This window comes from Haliotis asinina, chromosome 15, assembly GCF_037392515.1.
Source record: "Haliotis asinina isolate JCU_RB_2024 chromosome 15, JCU_Hal_asi_v2, whole genome shotgun sequence".
Classification (NCBI taxonomy): domain Eukaryota; kingdom Metazoa; phylum Mollusca; class Gastropoda; order Lepetellida; family Haliotidae; genus Haliotis; species Haliotis asinina.
Window position 1 is genome coordinate 8,742,751 of NC_090294.1, and position 27,436 is coordinate 8,770,186.

The 27,436-nt window shown below is 40.1% G+C and overlaps 3 protein-coding genes across 3 annotated transcripts in view; 1 reads left to right on the top strand and 2 right to left on the bottom strand.

The window, feature by feature from the left end:
* Positions 1-1,062, bottom strand: part of LOC137266039 (transmembrane protein 127-like) — a 117,391-nt gene extending 116,329 nt beyond the window's left edge. Inside the window, exon 1 of the mRNA XM_067801539.1 lies at positions 1,057-1,062. The gene's annotated coding sequence lies outside the window, so the exon portion shown is untranslated. The remainder of the gene's footprint in view (positions 1-1,056) is intronic.
* On the top strand, positions 295-10,644 carry LOC137266277 (sodium-coupled monocarboxylate transporter 1-like). The gene is made up of 16 exons (XM_067801767.1): positions 295-669; positions 1,495-1,563; positions 1,786-1,837; positions 2,150-2,217; positions 2,541-2,621; positions 3,277-3,350; positions 3,490-3,627; positions 4,018-4,153; positions 4,631-4,719; positions 5,370-5,488; positions 6,162-6,232; positions 6,962-7,048; positions 7,406-7,605; positions 8,967-9,100; positions 9,374-9,465; positions 10,537-10,644. The coding sequence occupies exons 1-16, from the start codon at positions 295-297 to the stop codon at positions 10,642-10,644; spliced, it is 1,893 nt and encodes a 630-aa protein (XP_067657868.1).
* LOC137266027 (DNA-directed DNA/RNA polymerase mu-like) lies at positions 10,509-22,809 on the bottom strand. The gene is made up of 9 exons (XM_067801525.1): positions 22,655-22,809; positions 21,232-21,418; positions 20,603-20,710; positions 19,922-20,101; positions 19,531-19,602; positions 18,320-18,443; positions 16,125-16,257; positions 14,746-15,319; positions 10,509-13,510 (listed from the first exon to the last, which is right to left on the bottom strand). Exons 1-9 carry the CDS (start codon positions 22,789-22,791, stop codon positions 13,424-13,426), a joined length of 1,602 nt encoding a protein of 533 aa, XP_067657626.1. The 5' UTR covers positions 22,792-22,809; the 3' UTR covers positions 10,509-13,423.
* Positions 22,810-27,436: the final 4,627 nt, after the last annotated feature.

Here is a 27,436-nt window from a genome sequence, read left to right on the forward strand (position 1 = left end):
TGCACAACCTTGTATGTGACACCCCATTGTCGTGTTCCCTGAATACTAACACACATGCTTATAAACACTACATTCCTGAACACTTGGTCAGTTGAAGTCAATCCATGCAAGGATCAAGGATCACTGAACATTCATGACATTTGAATGTTTTATCTGCATATTGTATTGTTAGCAACGTTCTACATTAACAAGAAGGCAATATGAAAGTGTTTGTAATTTGGATGACAAAAGGAACATGTGCGTGATGTTTAAACTAGCATGTTTATTTTGCATTATATACAGACAGCTGTGCTGATGGTAGCCAAATTAGCCCTGAACAAAACATCGTCCATGGCGAAGGTGTCCATCTCTGCCGCTGACTATGCCGTCATCTGTGGAATGTTGTCCCTGTCTGTGGGGATAGGACTGTATTACGCCGTCAAGGGGAGGAGGAAGATTACCCGGGAGGAGTATTTGTTGGGGGGACGGCGTCTCAGCGTCATCCCGGTGACGCTGTCGTTGATAGTGACGTACATGTCATCGACGTCTTTTGTGGGAATGCCAGCTGAAAGCTTCTCCTCTGGGTACATGATTGTGCATCTTGGTTTAGGCTGCACTATTGGGATGGGCATCTCAATGTTCATGGTGGTCCCACTGATGCATTCACTGCGGCTGTCCAGCTTGTATGAGGTATGACGGATCACTATAACATTCAAACAGAAGTTAATATTCTGAGAACATTTCCAGATTTGACGCATCAGCAACAAAACGTATGTCCGAAGTACTGTGGCAATAAAACTATGGGTTCCCATGTCTTTGTTCATGACCGGTGTTTCCGGTGGGGCAGGATACGCTAACCATTCGTGAACACCTGGTATCATTAATGACAATAACCTATAACATATGTTCGTGATAAAGACAGTAACTTATAATTGACTCTTTGGGCAGAGTTTTCTTACGCATGTGGAAAGTGTTTTAACGCGTAAATTTATGCATCGGTTTGGGAGGCCCCCCTCCAGGATGGGTGTAATAACCCTCATACACTGGTAATTCATGGCCGTTGATTTGAAAAAGAACTATTATTCAGAATACATACTGAAACGTTTTCGGATTCAAGATGATCAACAAACTATTGGTTAACTTGATTGTCTGGTTCAGACTAGCGGTTACTGGCTTTCTGGTCCAGTTTTAGGTGTGGGGGTGTATTGCTGGGAACAAACACCCACCTCTGCATGATTCCTGCTATCGGTGAACACCCGGTGTTGGTTTTCTGCTCTGATCATTGTCACTGTGGACCTTTACTGCCCTGCGGAATCTCTTCCGGCTGACATTACTTGGTATTCTCAAGCGTTGCGTTTTGTATATACTCGAGGATATGTAAATAACGACGGTTAACTGCCTCTCGTGAAATAGAATGTTGGAAGAACTGTTGTTGAAACAGATTATGTCTATCCGACAACCGCTCACTCCTGGCAAAAATGGGGACAGATTTAACTTTTATCGTTATCAATTCAGTATTTCCACCTGCGGTTTGGATCCGTGGTACTGAGGCGCTGTATCTGTGTGGTGGGGATGTGGCAGAATGTAAGTATTTGTTGAAGGTGGAGAATTGAAACAGTGTGTGTGTGTGTGTGTGTGAGAGAGAGAGAGAGAGAGAGAGAGAGAAAGAAAGAGAGAGAGAGAAAGAGAGAGAGAGAGAGTAATTGTGTGATTGTGTACTCAAAACCTGTATTCTTTACGGACATATTTATTGGATTCCATTCGGTATGATTTCAAAAAAGTTTTAAAACAGGTTTACCGTTTCAGATCCTCTACACAGCTGTGATTTTGATACCACCTGCAATTTCAATAAGAACAGGTACACGAACAGTCAAAAAATCCCACCCTTACTATTACCTAGGAATGAAAGTATCGGCTACTGAAATCCATACGCACGATGTGAATGTTGTTTATAATATAGAAAACAATGGGCACCTTAAGCCTTGCTGAAATTAATATTTAAATTTATAATTATATAAATTCATGGTGACACCTTGTGACGTCACTAGTGTTAAGTGATCAATTAAGAAATTTTAACTAATATTTTCTTTAACATCTAATGGAATGTGCTTCGCTGGATAAGCAAGAGTTATGAACAAATAAAATAAAATAGACGTTTGTGTCTCCGCAGTTGCTGATCTTCCATGGTGGGTGTCGGTGCTGCTAGTGGGGGCCATTGCAACGCTCTATACCGCCATTGTGAGTTGATTAGTATCCATCATCACTGATTATTATACATTATCACTCAGTACTGTACATTACCAGTCAGTACTATACATTATCACTGATATACATGGTCATGGATTATTATACATTATCATTGATTATCATACATTATCACTAATTATTATACATTATCACTGATTATTATACATTATCACTCATTACTATACATTATCACTGATTATTATGCATCATCATTGATCATATGAAAAATAACACAGAGTGATGGCTATTCACTGTTCTTTAGATCATTATTTTATTGCTACATTTGCGTCCGTCTATGTTCTGCATTTACACAGGGTGGACTTAAAGGCGTGGTCGCTGTGGACGTGTTTCAGGCCCTCGTCATGGTTGTTGGGCTATATGCAACATTGTTTAAGGTAATATATCATCCTGTACAGTGTCAATGAACACTTGATGTCCATTTCAGTGATATTCATACCGTTACCTACTTACATTACAATTTCCGGTTTTCGGATTATGGAAAGTAGTAATGTCTGCCGGTGGCATTGTATGACGTGTAGGCTACAGAAGGTATAGCCTGGATATAGACACCTAAACTATACCTGCACTGGGAGCAATCTCCAACGTATATCTTAACTTTAAGCTTGTTACCCTTTATGCCCATTTATTCATGAGCGGTGAGATAGCCCAATGGTTACACGTTGTTGCGGGTTCGATTCCTCATACGGGTATGATGTGTGAAATGTTAGTCACATTGTCAGGTTTAGACTCGAATATTCATGGACCACCATCCTACAGTTTGAACAATAACAAATATACACGTAAAAGGTGTCCACCCGGTACAAAGATTAACCAAATTCCATGCACCATGTTGACAGGTGTCCGCGCGGAACATAGATTAACTAAATTCTATATACTGCACCATGTAGACAGATGTCCACCCGGTACATAGATTGTCTAAATTTCATTTGTTGCACATTTAGACAGATGTCCGCCCGGTACGTAGACAAACCAAATTTCATATGTTGCACCATGTAGGCTGAAGTAGCCAGAGATATGTTTTTGTTTCAGGGTGTGTATGCCGTCGGTGGGACGAGAATGACCTGGGACCTAGCTGTCGAGGGAGGGCGTGTCCCACCTGTTGAGTAAGACCTCTCAGTATACATGGACATTCGGTAAAGGAGATCTGGTGGAAGGATGGACAGCATAAAGATCTCAACCAGAACTCTGCTGCATTTTGTCAATTAAGGTGTTACCATCGGTCATTTCGCCTTTTTGTCTCAGTTTCAGTGTGGATCCGCGTGTACGTCATTCTTTCTGGGCGCTGGTGGTAGGAGGAGGCATACAGTTCATAGCGTATACATTCGATCAGTCCGCTGTACAGAGAATGGGAGCTCTACCTGGCGTCAGACAGGCCAAGATGTGAGTTTCTGACACATAAACTGTATCAATCACGATTGATGTGATATGTGGCCCAGACGTCAACGCATTTCCATGTGTTGAGCTGCGTCCCTTGAATGTCAGAGACCATCGTTTGCGGGTTCGAATCCCGTGCCGCTCTGATTGTATTACTAGGTTTGTTAGAACCTTTTTTCTGTGGGTTTGAAAGTGTAAATGTTTTTTCTCTCTCTCATACGTACACGTATTTGTTCGAAGGCGGACAGATTCAGGAATAGATCCGTATCCTCACACATCCGCATCCGGAGTCGGAAGGCTGTGACGATGTCAGCAGTTGTTGGTGTTGATGATCACCTAGCTCTCCTCCTTCAGTCTTGAGCGTGTTCCGATGCGTAGTTTCCTTAACCGTTACAGTGCCTACGCCTTCATGGGGATTGCAGTTGGTGTGTATATTACGAGTGTCAGTTTCCTCGGACTCGTGGCCTACAGCTTCTATACTGTTCAAGGATGTGACCCGTTCAAGGCTGGATACCTCCAGAACAGAAACCAGGTGATACTTTTACTTGACACGTGGCTTTCTTGAAAATGTGAGGCGTGTTTGGTTGCGTATATTACCATGTTATCGAATTCACCATGCCCTATTTCTTCACGTCCAAAGAATTACATTCCAGAACAACATGTCTACATCACCGGCCATCATGTCAACATATTTACATGTCTCAGTTTAATGGAGTCTAAAATATTGACCTACGTGCATACGTCATCTTATGACCCACGTACTGTTGTGGATTGGGGGGGGGGGAGGGGAGTGGTGTGTGTGTGTGTGTGTGTGTGTGTATGTATGTGTGTGTGTGTGTGTGTGTGTGTGTGTGTGTGTGTGTGTGTGTGTGTGTGTGTGTGTGTGTGTGTGTGTGTGTTGGTTATGATATTCTAAACGTGATACCATTCCGTCGATATATCAGTGTTTCTATACCCTCTTATGTCACGATACAGCATTTGTTTAAACTTTCTATCAATTATATTTCAGCTCGTCCCCTATTTTATGATGGAAATGTTCAATGGCCTCCCGGGTATGTCGGGCCTTTTCTTAGCGACAATATTCAGTACTGCACTCAGGTAATTATTTGAATATTTTGAAATTCATTAAAACCATGGAGGTGGCGGTAGGGTGGGGTACCCTAAAGGTTAAGGCGTTCGCTTTTCACACACCTAGGTATGTACTCAAGCACCCAGTTGAACCGGTCATTTATATGAGTGCCAGTTTGCCATAAATGCCATGCATGGTTGTGATGTATCTGTTCTGGAGTTGTTTCCATAGGGGCCCGCAGCGGCATCGATCATCGGCTATGTTGGTTGGTTCTGGGCACAGAATATCCGGATGACAGGATTGACATCATTTTGTGTGTGATTTCACTGATATTTCTCATTAGCTCCCTGTCGTTTAGATGTTATAACTCCTATGAACACTCGGTTCATGTTTATTAACTGTACTAGAATAGGCCTTCAGCAACCCATGCTTGCCACAAAAGGCGACTATGCTTGTCGTAAGAGGCGACTAACGGGATCGGATGGTCAGGCTCGCTGACTTGGTTGACATGTCATCGGTTCCCAATTGCGCAGATCGATGCTCAGGTTGTTGATCACTGGATTGTCTGGTCCAGACTCGATTATTTACAGACCGCCGCCATATAGCTGGAATATTGCTGAATGCGGCGTAAAACTAAACTCACTCACTCACTATTAACTGTACTGGATATCCTTGCAAGTTCTGTGTCATCCCTCGTCAACGGCCTTGCCGCCAACACCATCGAGGATCTACTACTACCTGTGTTTGACCGGTACAACACTACCGAAAACAGGAAGATCTTAATTGCTAAGATTTCAGGTAAGATTTAAATTTACAGGAATCTACGTACATTGAAGGGAAACGCAATATGTTTAAGATTCAAGCTAAAGGGGATTCTACGTCTTCACTAGAACTACAATATGTTCTTGAATTCTAGCGATAGTCACGCACACACACACGCACGCACGCACTGACGCGCGCACATACACACAAGCGCGCACGCACACATTCATCAGGAACATAGCTCTGTTATCTGATCTTCGGCCATTATGCATGTTCCTCAGCAACTCACGTGACCTTTCCTCACGTGACTTTACATGTGACAAGAGTTGCCATATTGCCCAAATCCAAGCGCAACAGCAATACAAAAGTAATGTAGCTCAATAACGTAACTATTGAAACAGCGTATTGGTATAGTGTTTGAGTAAACCATTCCATATGTAATATAGTGCCAAATGATGTATTACATTACTTGTCTGTATAATCGCTCACATACAGGGACACATCCATGAATTCTTTCTGGGAATGTTCGTCTTTAGTTAAAGAAGAAATCGGACACTGACACGATACATGGAGATTCAACTTATGTTCCAGATTGGTAAACTCATTTGCATACTTATAGCACGTTTATTGGATTGGTTTTTCGCAGCGATGACGCTGGCTATTATTTTATAGTAATTGATTGCATGATATTATTATTTGCGCCTTTCAGTGTTCTTCTATGGAGGTGTTAGTGTGTGTTTGTCCTTCGGTGCCTGGAGCATGCCCGGCACTGTCATCCAGGTCAGCACCTTCGATATGAACAAATAAACAAACAAACAAACAACGTCTATACATTGAATACACAATGCCACTTATAGAAAACTAGTCAGATGTAACATATGCAGAACAGCGAAAGAAACGCTACTGTGGCCTTTTGACTGGTTTTTAAACAGAGGACATAGACATGAATATATAATTTTATGAGATTTCTTTTTTTTTTCTCGAACATTTCGTTTCTTTTGCTGTTTGGTACATGTTATATTTGGGATTACACTTTCACAATGAAGGACAGATTCTTGTACCTTTCTAACGGAGTCCCAGTTCGGCCTTCAGTTGTTGGTGATCCACAGCCTGTTTTCATATTGTGTCGTCCTCTACAGTTAAACTGTTTTAGATTTAATTACTAGTTTTACTAGTTTTACCTACATATCTATGATAATCTAGACTAAGTTGTTTTATTGACCTTCGTTGACAGGTGTTCATAACATATTTTAATCATTATAAATCTATAGCTTGTTTTAGTCACTATATGGCTGAAATATTGTCTGTGTGTATAAAACCTTAACTCACTCACTCAGTCATCCAGTTCGAATCCACAATCTCAGTGTACATTATTGACCGGAAATGTGTACCAATTGATAAAGACTTCTGATATGAATGTAAATGAAGAAATTTGAAGTTGTTTCGTTCCCGTGAGTCGTAAGTCAGAGTGCGTAACTTCTCAATGTGATTATATGTTCGTTATTACAGGCCGCAATGGCAATTTCTGGAGCTTGTTCGGGTCCTATACTGGGCGTATTCCTCCTGGGTGCTGCCATCCCGTGGGGAAATATAACGGTTAGAGGCTGACCTTTAAGTGTCTTATATAATGTGATGAATGGAAGCTCTGTCTCAAGTTGTCTCATCGAATCACCTTCAAAGTTCATGTGTGGCCGGCCCACCGCCATGGTGTATATTCACGTAAAGTAGGCAAGTATGTTGTATGTCCGATGTATACATCAGACAGATATTTGACAAACATGTACCCATCGGGACGGTGGGGGGTGGCCGAGTGGTTAGAGCGCTCGCCCGTCATGCCGAAGACCCCGGTTCGATTCCGCATATTATTATGTGAGTCTCATTTCTAGTGTCAGCCGCAATGGCATTGTTGGAATATTTCAAATGCGGCGTAAAAGCATTCTCATTCATCCACAGGGCGCAGCGGTAGGCATGGTTGTGTCTCTGATGCTGAACTTGTGGATAGGTCTCGGCGGCGTCATGTACGGGCGTAGACCTGTACTACTTCCACCAGCGCCTGGTAACTCCTGTCGTGTTCTGGATACAACCAATGTAACAAGCCTGTACATCCCTGACCCGTTCAGAAACAACACCAACCACGCAGATATCACCACAAGGTGAAACTTCCCTTCCCTCTGTATCATTGAGCTATACATTACACGGAACAGATTCAAACGGGGTTTTAAAAGGTCACATGCAACCAAAACATCAAAAATAATTAAAACAGTTATCACTTATTCATAATATATAAAATGCATTGCTGATTAAGAAAAAAGAAATAAACACAATTATAGGCGTATAATCGCAAATCAAAAGTGCAATATTTTGTACCTCCCTCGGAACGAAGCTGCCGCGATACCGAACCCAGTCAGAGCAGGTGGGCGTGCACTCAAGTGTAACGCAGCTTTTTCATTGGCCACTGATTCATTTGCCGACACGCTCAGCCGGCTCTTTGTTTATGCCCGATAGCTGTTAATTGCATGTGGTCAGTGACTAAAGTTGTGCATTGCATATTGTCATTAGCAGACAGACAAGCAGACAAATAAATATCAGCATACCAGACATTGAGTCTGCTTATCACAATCAACAAGTTTTTTTTAAAAAGTAACAAGTAGATTATTTACTTCTTTGTGTGCACAACCAAGTTTAGACTACTGCTCACGACATTTTTGATGGTTTGTTTCGGTAAAAGCATACCGAAAGCAATCAGAATCTGCAAAGTTGTGTTTTACGTTGCGTGTGACCTTTAACTTTAACAGATTTAATCGTAACTTCTTGCAAATGATAAAATCACTTGACCAAATTTCATAAAAAAATCTTTCGTTCTCGTCACTTTTCACCGGTAATTCCTTTTTGTGGGCTGCATATTTACAGTCATCAACATAATGAAACTGAGTATCATTTTTACAAAAACGTAAAACTTATTCAGCTTTTGAGGAGTACGTATCTAAATATTGATGGTCAATCTCACTTCAACTCTACGGAATAAAATCTCTTTAGAGCCGTGTAAATCTACGGCATAGGTCTGTTAAATGGTCTATACTTTGATATAAAACGTCACTTGGCAACACTGACATGCTATTACATAGTTATTTATCTAAATTGATATGTAATTTCCAAAAGTGCAGGGAACCATTTATAATGGACAGCTAAAGAAACGCATTTTTAAACAATTACCCATACATGTAAGCGTTCATGTTCAGGTATTCTGATTGAAAAAAAAAGTGAGAAAAAGCTAGAGTTGCTGGTAAACACAATGTTACTTTAAATAAACTACGCTGCAGAATGGCATGTGTGTTCAGTTGGCTAAAATGTCTGAAACGTTAAATAGATGTCTCATCGTGGAATACTATATCCTAATTTGGCGGTGTCGGGGCGATGACGTAACCTAGTGTCTAAAGCGGCGAGCCAATGTTGCTAAAAGCGGCGTAAAACTAAACTCAGTCACTTTAATGGTGTCAAATGTATCATTTTGTAGTTTCCCTAATTCGGTGCCTGGTAACGTCGTCGACATTGGTGGCAACTCCCTCTACAACATCTCCTACCTGTACTATGCCCCGATTGGATGTCTGGTGGCGTTTTCAGTGGGTTTGCTGGCAAGCCTGGCGACAAGTGAGTTGTTTAGACTGGCATCAGCAGACACAACGCGGCCATCCTGAATATATTAATATTCAAAATATATACCTTTTCTCAAAATATTAAATCTATAAATCTACATAAACATATTTGCATGTTCTCGTTGTCATGACTGATTTAGTTCAGCGCGGCCGCTACGGTCAGTCAAGTCTTTTGTTGATGTTCGTTAACAATAGCAACCTAGGATGCATGTCACTTGACTGACAAATGTTGGCAATAAATGGGTAAAATATATCTGGCTGTTGTCAGAACACTCCTGTGAGCCAGTGCGAGATGAGAGGCTGCTCTTTCCCTTTGTGAGGCGATTCTCGAGACTGGGCCAGACCAATGAACCGCAACAGGTGAGTGAGCGAGTGGGTGGGTGGGTGAGTGCGTAAGTGCATGCGTGAGTGAGTGTTGTGTAACGTCTGTTATATTTCCATGCATGTTTCGTGTTTGGACAAGAAATATAACATTGAGCTTAATAACCCTTTGGGGCACAAAATTATCAGTCGTCTACAGCGCTGCAATTCGTTGTACTGTGCTACCTCTAAGGCACACTAGCAACTTATGAATCCCACTACTGCCGACTCCGTACCTACACTGGTGGTTCCTCCAACGCCAGGGACCTGCATTGGGCTACTTTGGCCCTTCCTTCCACTTTAAGCAGACACACCATGATATAACTTGAATATAAACTCCCTTAGGTACAGCACCAATACGATAACGGCATCACGAGGATCACGGGTTTGGTGGCATTCCGTAGGTGAATAGCACGAGTTGGTCACGAATGGTTTGGTGGGATGGCGTCAACGTTGCTCCACGATATGACAAGATGGGACAGTGCAGGAGAAACTCCACAATAATATCAGGGGACGTAGGCGAATACATAGGAGATGGTATGGGTGGACCAGATATCATTATATGGGAACTGATACTGAAGCCGATAGTACTGAAGCTCTGTAGCATGGTTATTGTTTCCAGTGCCGCTTATAGCACTACTGCAATATGAACACGGCTGACACCGGACGTGCTTGGAATTGAAGCAAGGTTTACGTTGTGAGGAGTGAAAACTGTACCCACATGGCCACCCGAACACCCCGAACATGTCAGACGCGAAAAAGTTGTCGGGAGATAACTGCCTGCACCTACAGATACTTCAGATCTGATGTCCAGGTGCTACATGTTCGTGTTTTAAGGGCCTCGCGATCGAGTCTTTTGTATATCCGCACACTATATTTCTGTTCTCTTTTCATGTGACGTAGGGGTAGCCTAGAGGTTAAAGCGTTGGTTCGTCACGGGTGAACGCCAGGGATCGATTGCCCACATGGGCATTAGTCCATTTCGTGCCGTGATATTGAGCTGGATTATTGCTAAAAGCGATGAAAAACTCAACTCACTCAACTGAGAATGGTTTACTTCCATTATTTCAGAATGGGAAATTGACGGACCCAGTGACACATTCCATGGAAGGACTACAGACTCACCAGCGGCTCATCACCGCTGGAGTATTTGATAAACCAGTTTCCACACTGATATGAAATTATCTCATTTTATCTTTATTCAGTTCATTATGTTATGAAATCTGAACAGGGTTGCCTGCTTAGCACCACCATATCCAACCACTCTTTCCTATGCAGTATTTATAGTCAAAACGTATGTTAGCTAATACAGTGACGTCAGCTAACTGTAAACCGTACGTCCGATACAGGAATTAGCGTCTTATGAAGATTACTAAGTGAACAATTAACTCACTTGTAAGATAACAGTGTTAATATTATTGCAATAAAGAAGTTGTACATGAATAGACTTATCTCCCCTGTTCATCACACGCCCTGATACTGCCATTTTAAGAATGAGTGAGTTTTTCGCCTCACTCAGCAATATTCAATCTATATGGCAACGGTCTGTAAATAGTTAAGTCTGGACCAAACAATCCAGTGATCAATAGCATGAGCATCGATCTATGCAACTGGGATACAATGACTGTCAACCAGGTAAAGGAGCCAAACCATACCCTGTTAGCTGCCTCTTTCAAGCACTGTCTGAAGACCATGTCTACTCTGGATATATTACTGGTAATCATTTAAACAAGATGAACGTAGATATAGAAGACATTTGCCAAAAAAGGATACTTCTGACTGCAACTATTCAATAATAACCCAGACGGAATACACACTTTTAATCCCAAGAGCACATCTCCATTAAGCCATGCATCTGGATTGGAGGTTGGGGGGAATGTTTGTGATCATTTACATTGTACATGCTTCTCCATAAATATGATCATCATCGCATCTTCAAGACGAAGAAACACACCATCACAGAAGAAAGGCACCATCACAGAAGAAACACACTATCACTGAAGAAACACACTATCACAGAAGAAACACACTATCACAGATGTCTCATATACATATGAACATGAGGTATATAACAACACAAATCACACTCACTATAAACATATATACAGGTATTTCTCATACTTTGAAGCAGCACATATTAACTCTGATACTTGTGTTATTTCTTTTTCTGCTTCTTGCCATAATGCTTGCTTTTCAATGGTTCTGAATTAATTTAAACAAAGGAGTTTCAACAGGTATTACACAGTTGGTGACTGCAAAGCCAGGTATTAGACAGTCGGTGACTGCAAAGTCAGGTATTACACAGTCGGTGACTGCAAAGTTGCATGTGAATGACTGCCTACTTTGAACACTCTTAGTACCAGTGCAGTGTAGAAGGAAAGCAAGTGTCAGACTGTTCACCTTAACAACTTCTGAGCAAGGATATGGTGTAGATAGACCACGAACAATCATTATCCTTGACATCACATTCAGCCCTCCATGATAAAAGGGTCTTCAGGGTTGTGGTGATGCACATCCCATAGTTAACAAAAGTCGGCGGTTGCTTGGTTGGATGGTTGTTTAATGCCAAACTCAACAAAATTCCAGCTATATGGTGGTAGTCTGCAGGCGTTAAAAAATCGCATTGGCTAACACCCGGGACAAGTCAGTTTTCATTTTGGGCAAATAAATAATGGTATCCTTCTTGTCCATGGACTACTAGATAGTTTCCACTTATGGTTTCAAACTGCAAATAAACTTGGATTTCAATTCATAACTGCTCATAATGCAGCTATTACATTTTGCAATAATAGTAATTTAGAGCTATCATTCTTTGAAATTTATCACTCTTTCACAATTAGTCCAGTAAACATTAACATCAAACATTGTGTCATAAAATCAGGGCAAGTGGAAAATTAGTCAGCACAAGTTACTTCTTGAACCCCTGGCCTGTAAATATGTGAGTATGGTCGAGTGATCAACAGGATGAACATTGATCTACACAACTGGAATACAATGATGTAAACCAAGTCACTGAACCTGACCACATTAACCCTTCAGTCACCTCTTATGACAAGCATGGGTTGCTGTGGATCAAATCTGAACTGGATTTTCAAGGGTTCATGAGACTGTGATAGTTTTATAAAATGGGATCCATATCTATGTCAATTACTAGCATATCACTGGCTGATCTGTCTTTGTATTATTACTGTGACAAAACCCATTAAATATACAGAGGATACTAAACGACCTTCCAGGTGATACCATCTTTATTAAATGAGTTAATGATTTGGTATCAAATGAGCAAAAGCAAGTTTGATACTAAATGTTTCACAAGTTTAATAAAAATGGTATTTCATGAAAGAGAGTTTAGTATTCTGTTTATTACTCTCCATCACAAATTATTAGAAACTGTGGTGAAATTGCCTACAGTGTGATGACTCATTGCTCTCCGTGAGTCAAGCAAGGTCTAATACCATTTCTACAGTGGCACTATCATTGTGATGTCATGCCTGAAAAGCGTTATGACGTCACACATCTAGCAGTATTATACTAGTGCAATATCCATGGGCGAGTAATAACTGACAGCATTTGACCATGACTACACTGATGGCTAAAAAAGTGTAGAATCACCACACAATAAATTACTTGATCGCTACACAATATATTATTATAACAAGCATTCTAATGAACTGTGATGCACCAATGTTGATAATAGTACAAAAAAAGTTATTTCAGTTCCAAATATTCTAAAAACAGTCTTTGGTTGTATGATAATATTCAGTAACTGCTATACATGTACACAACAATGTGACCTGCACGTGCAAAATGAGAATAGATGCAAAATGTGTTGCTGAAATTCATATGATGTAACAATGGGAGACCTTAGACCCTCACAATTTCCATGTATGGGACTTGTGTGGGAATGTTCATTAATCCTGAGTTTAATAATCCCTGACTTTAGGCTGTATCAGCTGACTCAGCAGTTCCTCTGTGTTGGCTCCCTGTAAGGTATCTGCATGTTGTCAAATACTTCCTTCTCACTACCAGCAGGTACCACACAGTCCTGCAATACCAATACACAAATGTCACTTCAGAAGCCACTCTTCTAAACCAACACTACAGTTTACAGTGAGACACTGGATATACGGATGGACACATTCGTTTTTGTGAAAATTGTCCGAACAACTGAATATCCGGATATCTAGGATTTCTGTCATCCAGGCTTTGTTGCTGAAATGGGTTACAATCACTTCCAAAACAGCATGGTCATTTGGTACATATTTGTCAATCACAATTCACTCATTGAAAGACAAACACGGCTACTAATCACCACCAATACCCTGCTGATCCGTCCTTAATTCGGATAAGCAGACCTTGTCTCGCGTTAAAACACATGGGACATTTGCGCCTCACTTCACACAATCAGCGGAAGATCAAAGCTTCGGTGGATAAGTGAGTCAACTTTGTGTCAATTTAGTCAGTTCCTTTGTAAAATTTCCCATTCCTAAATGGAAACTGAATATCCATTATAGACAGTTACTTTAATAACACAAGACATTGTTTTTTAAATGAAAATCGCCTGTAAGGCGGGGTTTGCAGGTCTCACTGTATATACCAACATTACTGTTATATGAAGCACCCTGTTTCAATAGCATTCCTGCTGTGTCATGCTTTTCCAAAATGTATTATCGACCCTGCGTTACTCAAAAAACATGTAATTAGATCCATTGCCCTGTTGTACCCATGCCCATTCTCGATAATCTTCAGGGTATATGTTGTGATAAATCTCTAAAAGTATCCCGGATGCATCTATGGCTCAAACCGATAATTTCATGACCTCCCTTTGCTGGAAAAACATTCTCACAGCTGACGAAACCGAGCTTGTCAGTGTTAACAAAGATAGCTCTCGCAGTCATGAAGGATTTTGGAGGAAATCATACAAATTGACAGGTCTGAAACTTTAAAAAAATAGAAGCAAGAACTCCCTCTACCTCTTTTAGAGTACCTCTGCATCATTTGTGTTGCCCAGTTTAATCTGTTGGATAATTTGAGAAGCAAAAGTTGTGATTGGTATGTTCAACATCCCTGCACAGACACCTGATTGGATAAAAAGCCAGCAAAGGGAGGTAATAAAATCATCTGGTCAAGCTTGTAGATGCATCCAGGGTACAGTAGAAATTTATTGCAACATATACCCTGGAGATTATCGAGGATGTGTGGTACAAACACTACTCCGATCTGCCATACTCTGTTAAACCAATGATGCCCTGTAATATCAATTACCAACACTAATCATACCTTGCTGATGTTGTACAGTCCATGAGACATGAGTTTCATCCCCAACACCCTTGTTGCGTACAGTCTCAGGTCTCTGTTGAAGTGCTTGCTGCCTGTCCACCCTACCAGAGCATAGTAATACTGACTATACGGTGCCACAATCAAGTCCACCCTCCTGGCAAGCCAGTCTCTCTCCTCACTAGCAACACTTCGTGGACATTTGTCAATACAACCAAGTTTCCGTAGCTTTGCCTTAGGCTCATAATCCTCTTCCATACTTCCAGAAAGTTTGCTACTACTAGGAGTCATACCTGCTGCTTCCTGTACAACATCTTGTCCATTTTGGGTGGTTGCAAATTGTTTTGGAAATTTACAAATCCCAAGCCACTTTTCAAAATGATCTAACTGTCCTCTTTGACTGAGTTTAAAATCCTGTCGGAGAACATCTTCAGTAAAAGAGTTCCTTTCATAACTACCACAAAGAATGAGTCCTCGATTTTCAAGCTGTTTCAGTAGTCGTGGCAACAGCCCCACCTCTGCTCCTTCCTGTGGGTGGGAGATGAGTAGATCCACATCGTGGCCTGTCTTCTTCCCCCTGGACACAGGTATACACATGAGATACTGACATATTGCTCAAGTGGGACATCTTATTCCTAAACATATGCTTATGTATGACAAAGTAATATAGTGTACAACAAGCATAACTCCATATAATATTTCAAGCAATTGGGTATTTACTCCCATGTCTGTTCATGTATGAGTAATTGCATTTTTTGAGGAGTAGCTAGCATTTTGTATACTCCCACTTGTGTAAAGAATTGAGTACTTTTACACAGGGGTTCTTATCCTTATTGGGTAATTAGCATTCTTAAGTGTATAAAAATGTTTCTCACTAGCCCTATGCTCTTAATAACTCTAATATTGCCAAATAGTTGGAAGCCATTTTTAGAGACACGACTATTATAGTAAACTCCTGACAGTTGCTTTGTCTGTAATAGCATATTTATATACAAGCATTTGACATTTGCTAAAGCTGTAGAAGAGTTCAGGCGCCTCGACGAATTATCATACGCAAGCCACTTTTGTTAATTGAGTAAAGTATGCAAGGTATTATAGACCTATTGCATTTTCAGTAATTTTCATGTGTTTTTTTAATTCCCAGATTTGTAATTAATTGAGTAAATGTGATTTTTATTGAGTAAAATACACAAATACTCACCTTATCTGGAGCTCTGAACAAGTTGTTTTGACCCAAAATATACAACATCAACGTCTGGAAAATGTCTTGACTATCATTGACTATCAATGATCCTCACCTCTAGGCTATGACTGCTGCCAATAACTGAGCCAGAACCAGTCAGTCCAGTGATTGTTATCAAAAGCAATGCAGACGACTGTACCTTCTAAATCCGCCAGTAAGTTCAACAGTAGTGCCTGGCAGGATCCTCTGGGCTTCAGCTCTCACCATGAACATAAAGTTATCAGCCTCTGGTCTTTCCACCCTTGTCTGCAGTTCCTCATGGAATGCCAACCCTGCAGCACATAAAAGCACCTTGGTGTTACTGCTTCCACTAGGCACAACCTATGCCAATTTTCACAGGTTTGACTCCACGTCATTGTAGTTATGTTGTCTAGGTTTGTCACAACCATACCTGTCCTTCACCATGTTTTACTTAAGTGATAAGCATCTAACATCTGCATCACTTTCGGTCAGTAGTGTTGTGATACAACTGCTAGTGGTGTTCCACTGGTGTAAATCATCGAAAATCGATTGAAAGTTGGATTCAAAATAATTATTGATTAACAAATTTTCGATTAATCAGAATTTTGTTGTCTTAGTATAACACAATTGAATGAAGTAAACTAACACTAAATTTAATAAATATTAACGACAAACAAACATGCCCTCAACAGTGTAAGGCTATGTGTATTGTAAAATTTTAACAACTTTATTGTTCAAATACAATTCTAGAGTCTTTCCTGTGCATTTCAGTGCATGACAGCATTAGTTATAAAATACACGTTAATGAGAAAATCCAGGGAAAAAACCCTTAAAATTTGTGATTACATGACAGATGTACATATTATGGAAATATCGATAATCGTTCACCACAAGCCCTCCGATAATCAACAATAGTAACTGGAATACTGTTCAGTGCAGAATTAAATACAAATCACTAACACACTTGAGTTTTTGTTAATGCTACATTAATGTTCTGGTTACTTGGGTGCAAAATGACTCGGATTCAGAGGGGGACATGTATTCCTGTTTGATTCCAATGGTACTTAATATCACCATAGTACTGATAAATTGTATTGCTGTTTCTTGTTTTTGCTTATTTATTTTAAAGAATTAATTAAACCTCCTTGATACACCTAAAAGAAGGAGAAAAACCCATTTGTCAAAGACATATTCTAACGTAATTACTACCACATGCCCACCTTATATTTTCATTGATATTTCTACAAAGAGTTTAATAATTACAAATGAGATTTATTTTATCGAATATGCTAACAGATTTTTTTAAAATAAAAAACAAACAAAAACAAGCTACATTAAATCACAAAGCAGAAACTCCAAAATGACTTTAAAATATTTCTCAAAGTGAACATTTGTGTAACTTTGCTGTCATACACCAAGTGGAAATTTAACTGAATTTGCTTAAAAATATATGAATGACCTCTCCAAAATATCAGGCTAAAATATTCCTAGAGATGTAAAATGTATGCCCTGCATCAAAGATTAACATTGATTAGTTATACAGATGAAATACTATTGTTTTAAAACTCCTAGTGATTTATAATTAAATTTCCCGAAACTGTTGGAAACGCACGTACACAAACACTGAGATGGACCAGTGAGAGCTAGTGTTGTTATGTCAACAAACACACATATTTGAATCTCTCACCATCAAACTTCGCATTAGGCAGGACAATTCTACATTCTTAGTACTTTCAACTTGACAGTTTATATTTTTCTTGATTTTTAAAACATAATGCCATAAACAATGTAAGTAGTCAAGATTACTTTTCATCAAAGCACTACATCCATTAATAATGTTTTGATTGGTTTGTCACATTTTTACGTATAACAAGCATGAAATGCGGAAGAAGTCTTCTTGGAGGTTACGGAAAGGGGCGAGTGGTCACAAATGAACACAATGATGCAACACAAGCCGCACCCATTGTTATGTCAGCCAATCAGGAAACAATGGTCCTTCAGTGGCTGTGGCCTATTTTCTGTGTATGTGTAAAACTGTTTTTACCCAGTTAACCACTCATGTGCCAAAGAGCCACTTGAAACTTGGTTACAACTGACATACCTATTTTGGTACTGAAGGGACAATTATCAAGATCATGCACAAAGTTGTCAAGAAGCTTTTCACTTGTTTAGAAAACGTGTGAAATATACTGAGAGAAAGAAATATAGGATCACCGGAATATTCAAGCATTCCTTTAATATTTTCCAGTTTCATCAGCTTTGAGTGGCAATATGGTGATGACAAACTGGAAAATAATAAAGGTGATTTTTTCGGTGATCCTTTATGTCTTTCCCTCAGTATGTTGCACAAAGACAAATGTCTCAGACACTCACCCCATCTGACTCTCCAGTCTTTGGACAAATCCTCGGCCTCCGCCGCATCCTGAATGGATGTCCAGCCTCTCTCGATCCACTTCTTGGCTGTTGAAGGGCCGACTCCAAAAACACCAGTAAACAGCTGGAGTAGATCATACCCATACTGGCAAACAATCTTCACAAGTCATTTCAGTTTAACATGTTTATCTGTTAGGAATCCATTTCTAAAGCTCATCCTACAAGTTAAGACAATAAGATGTAGAACTGGATGTGTTTTCTGTCCAACTTGTTTCCTTGCATGTGTGCAATGACCAACTCAAGACAGAGCACTTCAGGGCTTGTAAATACAGTGTTCCATTATGAGAACTGAACAGTATACCCTCTGCTACATACACCAACAGACAGCACGCTCTGGGCTTCATAGTCAATAAGAGCACACTCAACCCAACACATGACACCTTATCCACATGACAATAGAGGTTAGCTCCATAAGCACAAAGGATAACTCCATGATCATACAGGATAACTCCATGGCCACAGAAGTTAACTCCATGACCATATAGGTTAACTCCATGAGCGCAGAAGTTAACTCCAGGGCCACAGAGGTTAACTCCATGACCAGAAACACTAACTCCATGGCCACAGAGGTTAAACCCATGACCACAAACATTAACTCCATGGCCATACAGGTTAATTCATGACCACAGAGGTTAACTCCACAATCATAGACAATAAATATATTACCTTAGATGTTAACTCCATGACCAAAAAGAAATCTGATGACCTCAGACATTAAATCCATAACCTTTGATGTTAACTCCATGACCTTAGAGGTTAATTTCCATATGGGTTAATTTCATGACCACAGAGGACAACTCAATCTGTATGCCGGTAAGGTTAGGATGTCATCTGTGTGATGACTTGACCCAACGTACTTACCCATCTACAAACAGATTTTTCTGGGCTGCAGACTATGAGCAGAGATTTACTTGGCTCAGATACATATAAACATGCTGATCCCCTACACAGGATGCTGAGTAACCCACTACAGACTGACAAAGTAAGGATGTTACCATCTGTGGACCAACTCCATGCCCCACCACAAGAGGGCAACAATTCATTGGTGTGCACTGATAACACACAACCAGCCAGGTAAAATACCATAACAACTAGGCCATCACTCATCAGTCCTCCAGTCAAAATCATACCACCGGAGACAGCTTCAGTACCTTCATCTTGTTAAACCATGCATTGTTATTCATCTCATCAACCTCTGACGAAAATCCATCTTCTAGGATGTCCTGTAAAATTAAAAGTATTCATGTCATTCATGACATTCCTCATTACTACAGTTTAAACTTACAGGATATAGGTCAAATTGTTTTGTTCCATGGAAGATGTAATATTTGATATATAATATATTGTACTCAAACTTGGTTTTCTGTTTTCTTTTATGCAAGACACATACAAAGATATTCAGCTTAATTTGGCTAAAATCAAACTGTCTTCACAAGCGCTACAGCCAGGTGTTGTTGATAACTGGTCGCTAGCCAATATGACAGTCTACAAAACATAATACAAGGTAAAGACTTCAGTAACTGACAGCAGATGCCCTCCAACCTTTACAACTCTCTTGACATGGTCCCCGACATCCTTGATGTTGCTGATTTGTGAGATGTCTGTAACTCTGAAGGGCAGACACTTGAGCACACATGACGCACGACGGAATGCCAATGCTCGGCTGTAGTCTTGCTCCTGATCTCTTAACTCGGAATGAAGCTGTAGAGTCTCGATATCAGTCTAAAACATACATCACGTTGCCATATTCCATTGACATAATGCAATCTGTGCCGAAAATGTTTTAGCCTGCTTGTAAAACATGGTGCTTAACATCATTTTCTGCAGATTTTAGCTTTCTTTATACAGACTATCATTAACTGACTGGACCAAAAAGTATTTTATTGAACTTTGGACTAGTGGCTAAAGTTGCAGATTAACAATGGTATTGAGCTGTGAGCAATAATTCATTTCTGTTTTCTTTTTCATCATTTTGCAGTTATGTCAAACCTCAGATAACTCGAAATATTAATGTAGGTCTGTTCTACTCTGACACAATGGTGTTAGATTGCTTAGTCACAAACTTTCACATAAATGATTTTGATTTTACTGGGCATTCAGGTAAAATATTGGGATCATAACAAAATCACTTTAATACTGACAAATAAATGACAGTGGACGATTAATGGACATTTTGACACATACACTAAGATTCGTCAGAACAGTTTGAAAGTTTATACTCACAGTTAAACGATGGTTGTAATGTTCTAGAGGTGTGGCTCTCTGACACGCCCACTCTGGCAGCAAACTGGGGTGCTTGTCATCAGCTTCATTGCCATTTTGGGATGATTCCTATGAAACACAGCATGGTATGTCTTGTAGGAAACATATCAGCATTTCTCATATCAAATACGGTCATGGTATGCGTACAGGTCAATTGGATGTGCCGAGTCATGTCCTTCAGGCATATCATTTGGGGGTTTCCTCAAACAGCTGAATTAACTGGAATATATTTTTCGAGTGGTTCTTTTCCTCATGCTGATGTATTTCACATATATCTTGATCATCACAAAATCACAATTGCTATGAAAATCTGTGGTGTCATGTCACACATATACAGCTTCAATTGAATACTTACCTGAGGCATCAATTTCAGTTTCTTCTTAAACAATAGCAAATCAACTGTTCTGCTAAAACTGATAGTAACTATAATTTCTGTACATCAAGCTGGTCTTCTAATGATAAAACAAGTCAAAGGTTAAAAGTAGGAAATGTGCACATGTTAAGACAATCCTGAAAGACATACATGCAACCATACTGAATTTTACACCATACAGTATCTGTATCTGTAACATTGTTATGTTTGTCATTACCAACATCTCAAGCTTGAGCCTATATTCTTCTGTGACTGGGATGACTTTTCCTGCCTTGAAGCAATCAGTGAGCCATCTAAGGGAGACAGTTTCCACATTGCCAAGTGAAGCAACATTGTCCATCTTCAACGCTCTGACAACTTGCTCCATGGTCTCAAACTCAGTCACAACATGGGTCACTTCAGCACTGAATATGAACAACACATTAATTTTGAGCTCAGACACTACAGGTTTCTTCTATGAAACTTTTAAAGACAATAGTTTGGATGTATTATGTACGTGGTGTAGTTTCAGTGAATGAGGAAAGACAAATATGCCCCAAATCTCAATTAGTATCTGGCAAATTTCCGGTCACATCTTGTACATTGTTCAATACACATTTTTTCTGTTTTGTCAGCCTTGTATGCACATCCATCTTACACTGAATGCTTATCTAACTGAAAAACTGAGTAGTTTGTCATTAGTTAGTCTTTGACATTTTTAGACGAACTGCAATGACATCTCATTCAGTGTAGGAAGACAGTGTTTGCCCAGGACAAAATTTAGGAGTCCCAATGACGCCCTGGTGCCATGAGAGGGAGTCATGGACATGTTTTAGGGAGTCATTTTAGGGAGTCAATTTCAGTACTGAACTTTCAACAAGACATCAACTGTGATCGTTCAGACCATGTAACATCCATTATATGGTCTCTGGTGAATGTTTCATAAACATCTAAAAGTGAAAAAGGGTGAAGCAGGTCAGGTATTTCATCAGCACTGAGCAATTAACTTGCAAACCCAACACTAAGTAATAGTAATTAGTCTTAAACAACAGCAAATTACAAATTTAAGTCATCTGAACTTAGGGTCCAGTTGATGCAACAATGATGCAAGCTGTTAAATTCACAGAGCATTTGAGATAATTTGTGGAAGTACGCTGGTTTTCTGCATCTGGGCAAACACTGGGATGTGTGGTTGCTATATTTTCAAAAAGTATTATACAGGCTGTGAATCTAACTATATGAGCAATAATCACATAATTTCATTTCTGCTTTGGTGTACATTAAGGACCTACATTCATAGTATGTTAGTGGAGGACCTGACTTGAAAGTGAGCATGTGGATCAAGTCAGCTACGTGAATCTGAGTGTGCTGAAAACAATCGTCTGCTAGGATGAGCATCAAAAATCACTTCCGGCTTGTAGAGTTTTGACACACAATCTTTCTCTAAGTAAGTAAAACTGCCACGATATATCTAAGCCAACGATTCCAGATAAATCAGGATAAACTATGAAATGTTTCTGGTCAGCACAGGTATACGTATTATAAAGTGTCGTGTTAACATGCCATCATGTTATTACGTCAAATGTAACAAAAGACGAGTTTCTGTCAACACACGTCTCATTTATCTCTGCATCTATGACAATTATTTACAAAAGTCATACCTCAATTCGCACACAGTATTCACGCCTCTCTTCTTAGCTGCTATTTTAATTGTTTCCAAACGACGTTTTTGAATTCGTTGCGGCATGATCAACACTTTCAGTCTGTTGAACTCGACCTCACAACTATCGGCAGCCATGTTTACATACCTCGATGACGGGACGTAATGTAAGCTCCTTACAGTTGAAACTTGGTTCAAGCTATGCGTAGAGTTCGTTTCCATATGCCCATGCACACTAAGACGCATTTTGATGGCTATTTCAATACATACATTGATAGACTAACATTAAGTTTCAGAAATGATTAAAAGACTGACAAAATATAATGAAACCTGAAACAGTGGTAATCTAGACTTGCAAATATTCGGAATTTGCATGGTCCTTCTTAGATATATTTGTTTAAGGTTTTGTATGACAGGGTAATACAATGATAAAGTATCATTAGCCCTAGTTCATGTTTCCCACGAGGCCTAAATTGTACTAAAACGGAGGTGCGAGCATATGCACATGTATATGTAGTGAGTGAGTTTAGTTTTACGTTGCATTTTTGCAATCACGGCGGGGGACACCAGAAACAGGTTCATAGGGACCGTTCATAATTTGATGATGATTTTGTGTATAATGTGTACAATGTACAAAATAATCCCCCTCGAGATCATGTGTAAAAATTTGATCGCTGCATCCCAACACACACACACACACACACACACACACACACACACACACACACACACACACACACACACACACACACACACACACACACACACACAGACAGACAGAAGAAAATGGGTGACACCCGCCCCCAACACGTGGGTTTCATCTTTTTGATTCATACACACTTATGTTATTATTTACTATACGCCTGTGTGTAAAGTGAGTGAGTGACTTTAGGTTTACGCCGCAGGGCAATATTCCAGCTGTATGACGGCAGTCAGTAAGTAATTGAATCTGGATCATTTCTGTCTTTTAATTTAGAATTAAAGTTGGAAGTTGGTTGGTGTCTCAAGAGGTTATTGGACCGAGTTACCAGTACATTATCTGTCTCAAATAGTGTTTCCGGGTCACTGAATGCATATAATTTCATAGATGCACAATCACTTCAAGTCATATACATTGGGTACGGGTGCATATTTGGTGTACGGGTCATTCAGTTGTTTAGGTTCGAGTGGGCACGGGTTGTCCAATATGTGGGTACGAGTCAGCCGAAAGAAGTTTGGGTTCGAATCTCCTTGTGCACGGATAATCCAGTCCCTCAGTCAGTTACTTCACTTCACGTCACGTCTAAAGAAAATAACCAACCTGGACGTACAATTCTCGAATGATCGGTGCAATCATACTTTGGCTATGTCGTTGAAAGTTATGTTCATCACTGACTGTATGTGTTCGTGACATGTTCTGAACAGTAAACACGGTATTTTATCAGAGTCACGTGGACCAATCAAAACTCGACATTCTTACATGAGGCTAGATAAAGCTTGTTAAACAGCTTTGTTATATCAGGTACTTAATTGTTTAAGCATATATACTCATAAATAAAAAAGGGCTAAATCCACGTATATGCCATCTCGCTCAAAGACGACAAATTTCAAAGTAATGAACATAACGTGTTTACGCGAATAAATTCCTTGGAGTTGACCACACGTTCGAAGTTGAAATGAAATAATTGTCTCAAAACGTTGGAACCCATGAATAATAAGTTCGTGGATTCATGGGATACAGAAATACAACAATCTTAAATTTGACCATCAACAAACATCGTATGAAGTGTTGTCTCTCAAGTTCATCTTTGACTCTGAGAGTAACATTTCCTTGTTACATACGGACCTCCAACACCATTCAGTATCTTCTGATCGATTCTGCACTTTCCTTGACGCTCTAAGTTTGCATCCTGGAAAACTTTGAATGTGTGGTGGTTTTAACTTCCATTTTGATTCCCAGGGGAAAAGGGTGGGTCAGACCACCTTACAAGACCGTGATCTGGTGCAGCATGTCAGGAAGCCAGCCCACAGAAAGGGTCACACCCAGAACGAAGTGATCACAAGACAGGGCTGAGAGATGAGGGGATGGGGAACGACCACTCTGTGAAATCAGACCGCTGTGCGGTGGTCTTCACCGCCAGCATCATGGTTCCTAAACGGGACAGGAAGTCTATTTTAAACAGGAAATGGAAGAAAATCTCTATTAAGAACTTCAGCTCTGACATTTGCTCTGTGTTGGACAATTTCGAGAACTTTGTGTTTATCAGACTGTATCCAGTTGTACAACAACGCAGAGATGTTGTAAATGGCCACACGCCCCTCTCAAGAACTGCACAATCTCCGTCCACAATGATGCTCTGTGGTATAACGATACCATCAGTAATGTCAACTGCAAACGTCGAAAGTTGGAGCTACTTATTGTCAAGTCTCATCTTCAAATCCACGACAAAATGCACAACGCAGAAAGGAACATGCCACAGCCCTAACAGAACACGCCAAGCGTTCATAGTACAGAGAAGCACTAGGAAAAGCATCATCCCAGAAAAGACCATCTTTCGTATCTCCAACAATCTGCTCTTCAAAGACAGAAGTAGAGCTCTGCCTTCACGTCCATCCCTAGATGAACTCTGCAAACTATTCCACAAATACTTTGATGATAAGATCATACAAATCAGAGATTCATTGCACAACCTGGCTCCCTCAAGAGACTCACTCTCTCACGCAGGGGTCGCTCAGCGACCAGAATCACATCCCCTGTGGCTATTTCCTCCGACGAGCGAAGGGAAAATCGGACAACTTAGTAAGAACAGTCCTACAAAGTCGTGCACACTGGATCCGATGTCGACATGGCTACTAAAACTATGTCAGACTGTAGTGATTCCTTTCTTTACACACCTTGTAAACACTTCATTATCAGAGATGACTGTTCCTGCTGCTATGACTCTACAATCTCGACCAAGAAATACTGAAGAACTATCGAACGGTGTTTCTCGTTTGTCAAAGTTGACTAAGCGTTTTATGGCATAAAAAACTGAAACAACACATGGCAAGCCCTGAGTGTTATGAAGAAATACAATCGGCATACCGGGACATACACAGCACAGAGACAGCACTCACTCACTCACCGAACCATCCACAAGATTCTGCTCCTCATTTTCAAATCTCTACACAATCTAGCTCCTGACTACATCTCAAGTTTTCTCCAGCCATTCCAACCTCGGCGCAGTCTGCGGTCAGCCGGCAACCATTTCCTGGTGGTACCAAGCTCCAGAACCAAGTCGTGCGTCGAACGGTCTTTTACATCAGCATGCAGTGCCTTTCTTATGGAACAAACTCCCAATCAACACAAGAACTCTCACTCTTCGAAACCGAACTAAAACGCATTTCTTTAGCCAAACCAACGCAACTGAATCTCACAGTATAGATGATGTGAAACTCAAAGCGCCGTAGATTGTAACCGTCTCTCTCTCTCTCTCTCTCTCTCTCTCTCTCTCTCTCTCTTCAGAATTCGCTGTTTAGGTTCCATATTTGTGTTTCATCACAAATCTACTAAAAAAGCGCTGTATCACTGTATCATTATTACGGTATTGATTAAAATCAAACATAATTAAAACACAATTATCACTTATTCATGACATCTAACATACATTGCTGCTTGTTAAAAAACAAATAAACAAAATTATAAGCGTACAATCGCCATTCAAAAGTGCAATATTTTGTACTTGGGCTTACTTCCCTCGAAACGGAGTCTTCGGGAGACCGAACCCGGTCATAGCAGGTGACTGTACACTCAAGTGTAACGACGGCTTCCGATTGGCTGGTTCATTTGCTGATACGCTGATTGCTCATTGTGTATTTATAAGTATGACTGGTCACAAGAAAGTAAGATTCTTTATGGATAACAACTACTTTTATTGCACTTGATGCATCGTTTCAGTATGGATTCATATACCGTTGTCAAACAAAATCATTTACACTAGAAGTTGTTATCCACAGAGAATGTATATAGAGATGTTGGGTTTTGTAGATACACGTTCTCTGAATTTGAGTTCGATCAAATCCAAAATCATCTCAGCAGAGACGGTAAACTACTGCGTGACTGGAAAGGGTCATTCGTTCAAGTACAAAGCAGGACTTGAAGCTGACAAGAGTTTGCACCAGTTTCCGTCAAATCCAAAAAATGGATGTATAGTTTGTTTGCAACCCACAGACATAAAAACTTGTCATGTGTACAAGTATCACACCTGCTTAATTACATAATGTGGCAGAGACTGGACTCGGGTGCATGAGTCATAAATCAATTTATTTTGTTTATGGCGTATAGCCTGATAGGTGTTACGAGTAAGTTCAAATTGCATGTGGTCAGTGATTGAAGCTGTCTGTTGTATATTGTCTTTAGCAGACAGGCAAGCAGACATATAGGTGTCAATAAACCAGACATTGAGCTTTCTCTGTGACAGCGGCTGCTTACTACAATCAACAAGTTAAGATGTTTCAAAGGCATTTAGAAGTTGGAGGAATCAAACTAAAAGTGCTTTATGGTTCAACTTCTTTATTATACAAGGTCACAACGTTTCGAGACAGATTCTAGTCTCTTCTTCAGGTGAGGTGAAGAAGAGACATACTGTTTCAAGCTCCGCGAACCCATTCACTGCGCATGCGTTATGGCGCAGCGCAGCGCAGCTGTAGAAACCAGTTTTTCCCCCAGCGCTGGGGGAAATTTAGTGAAACTATCGTACTTAGATGTTTTAGATATACAGGTGTTATGGATGTTATAGATGTTATACATATATAATACGATAAA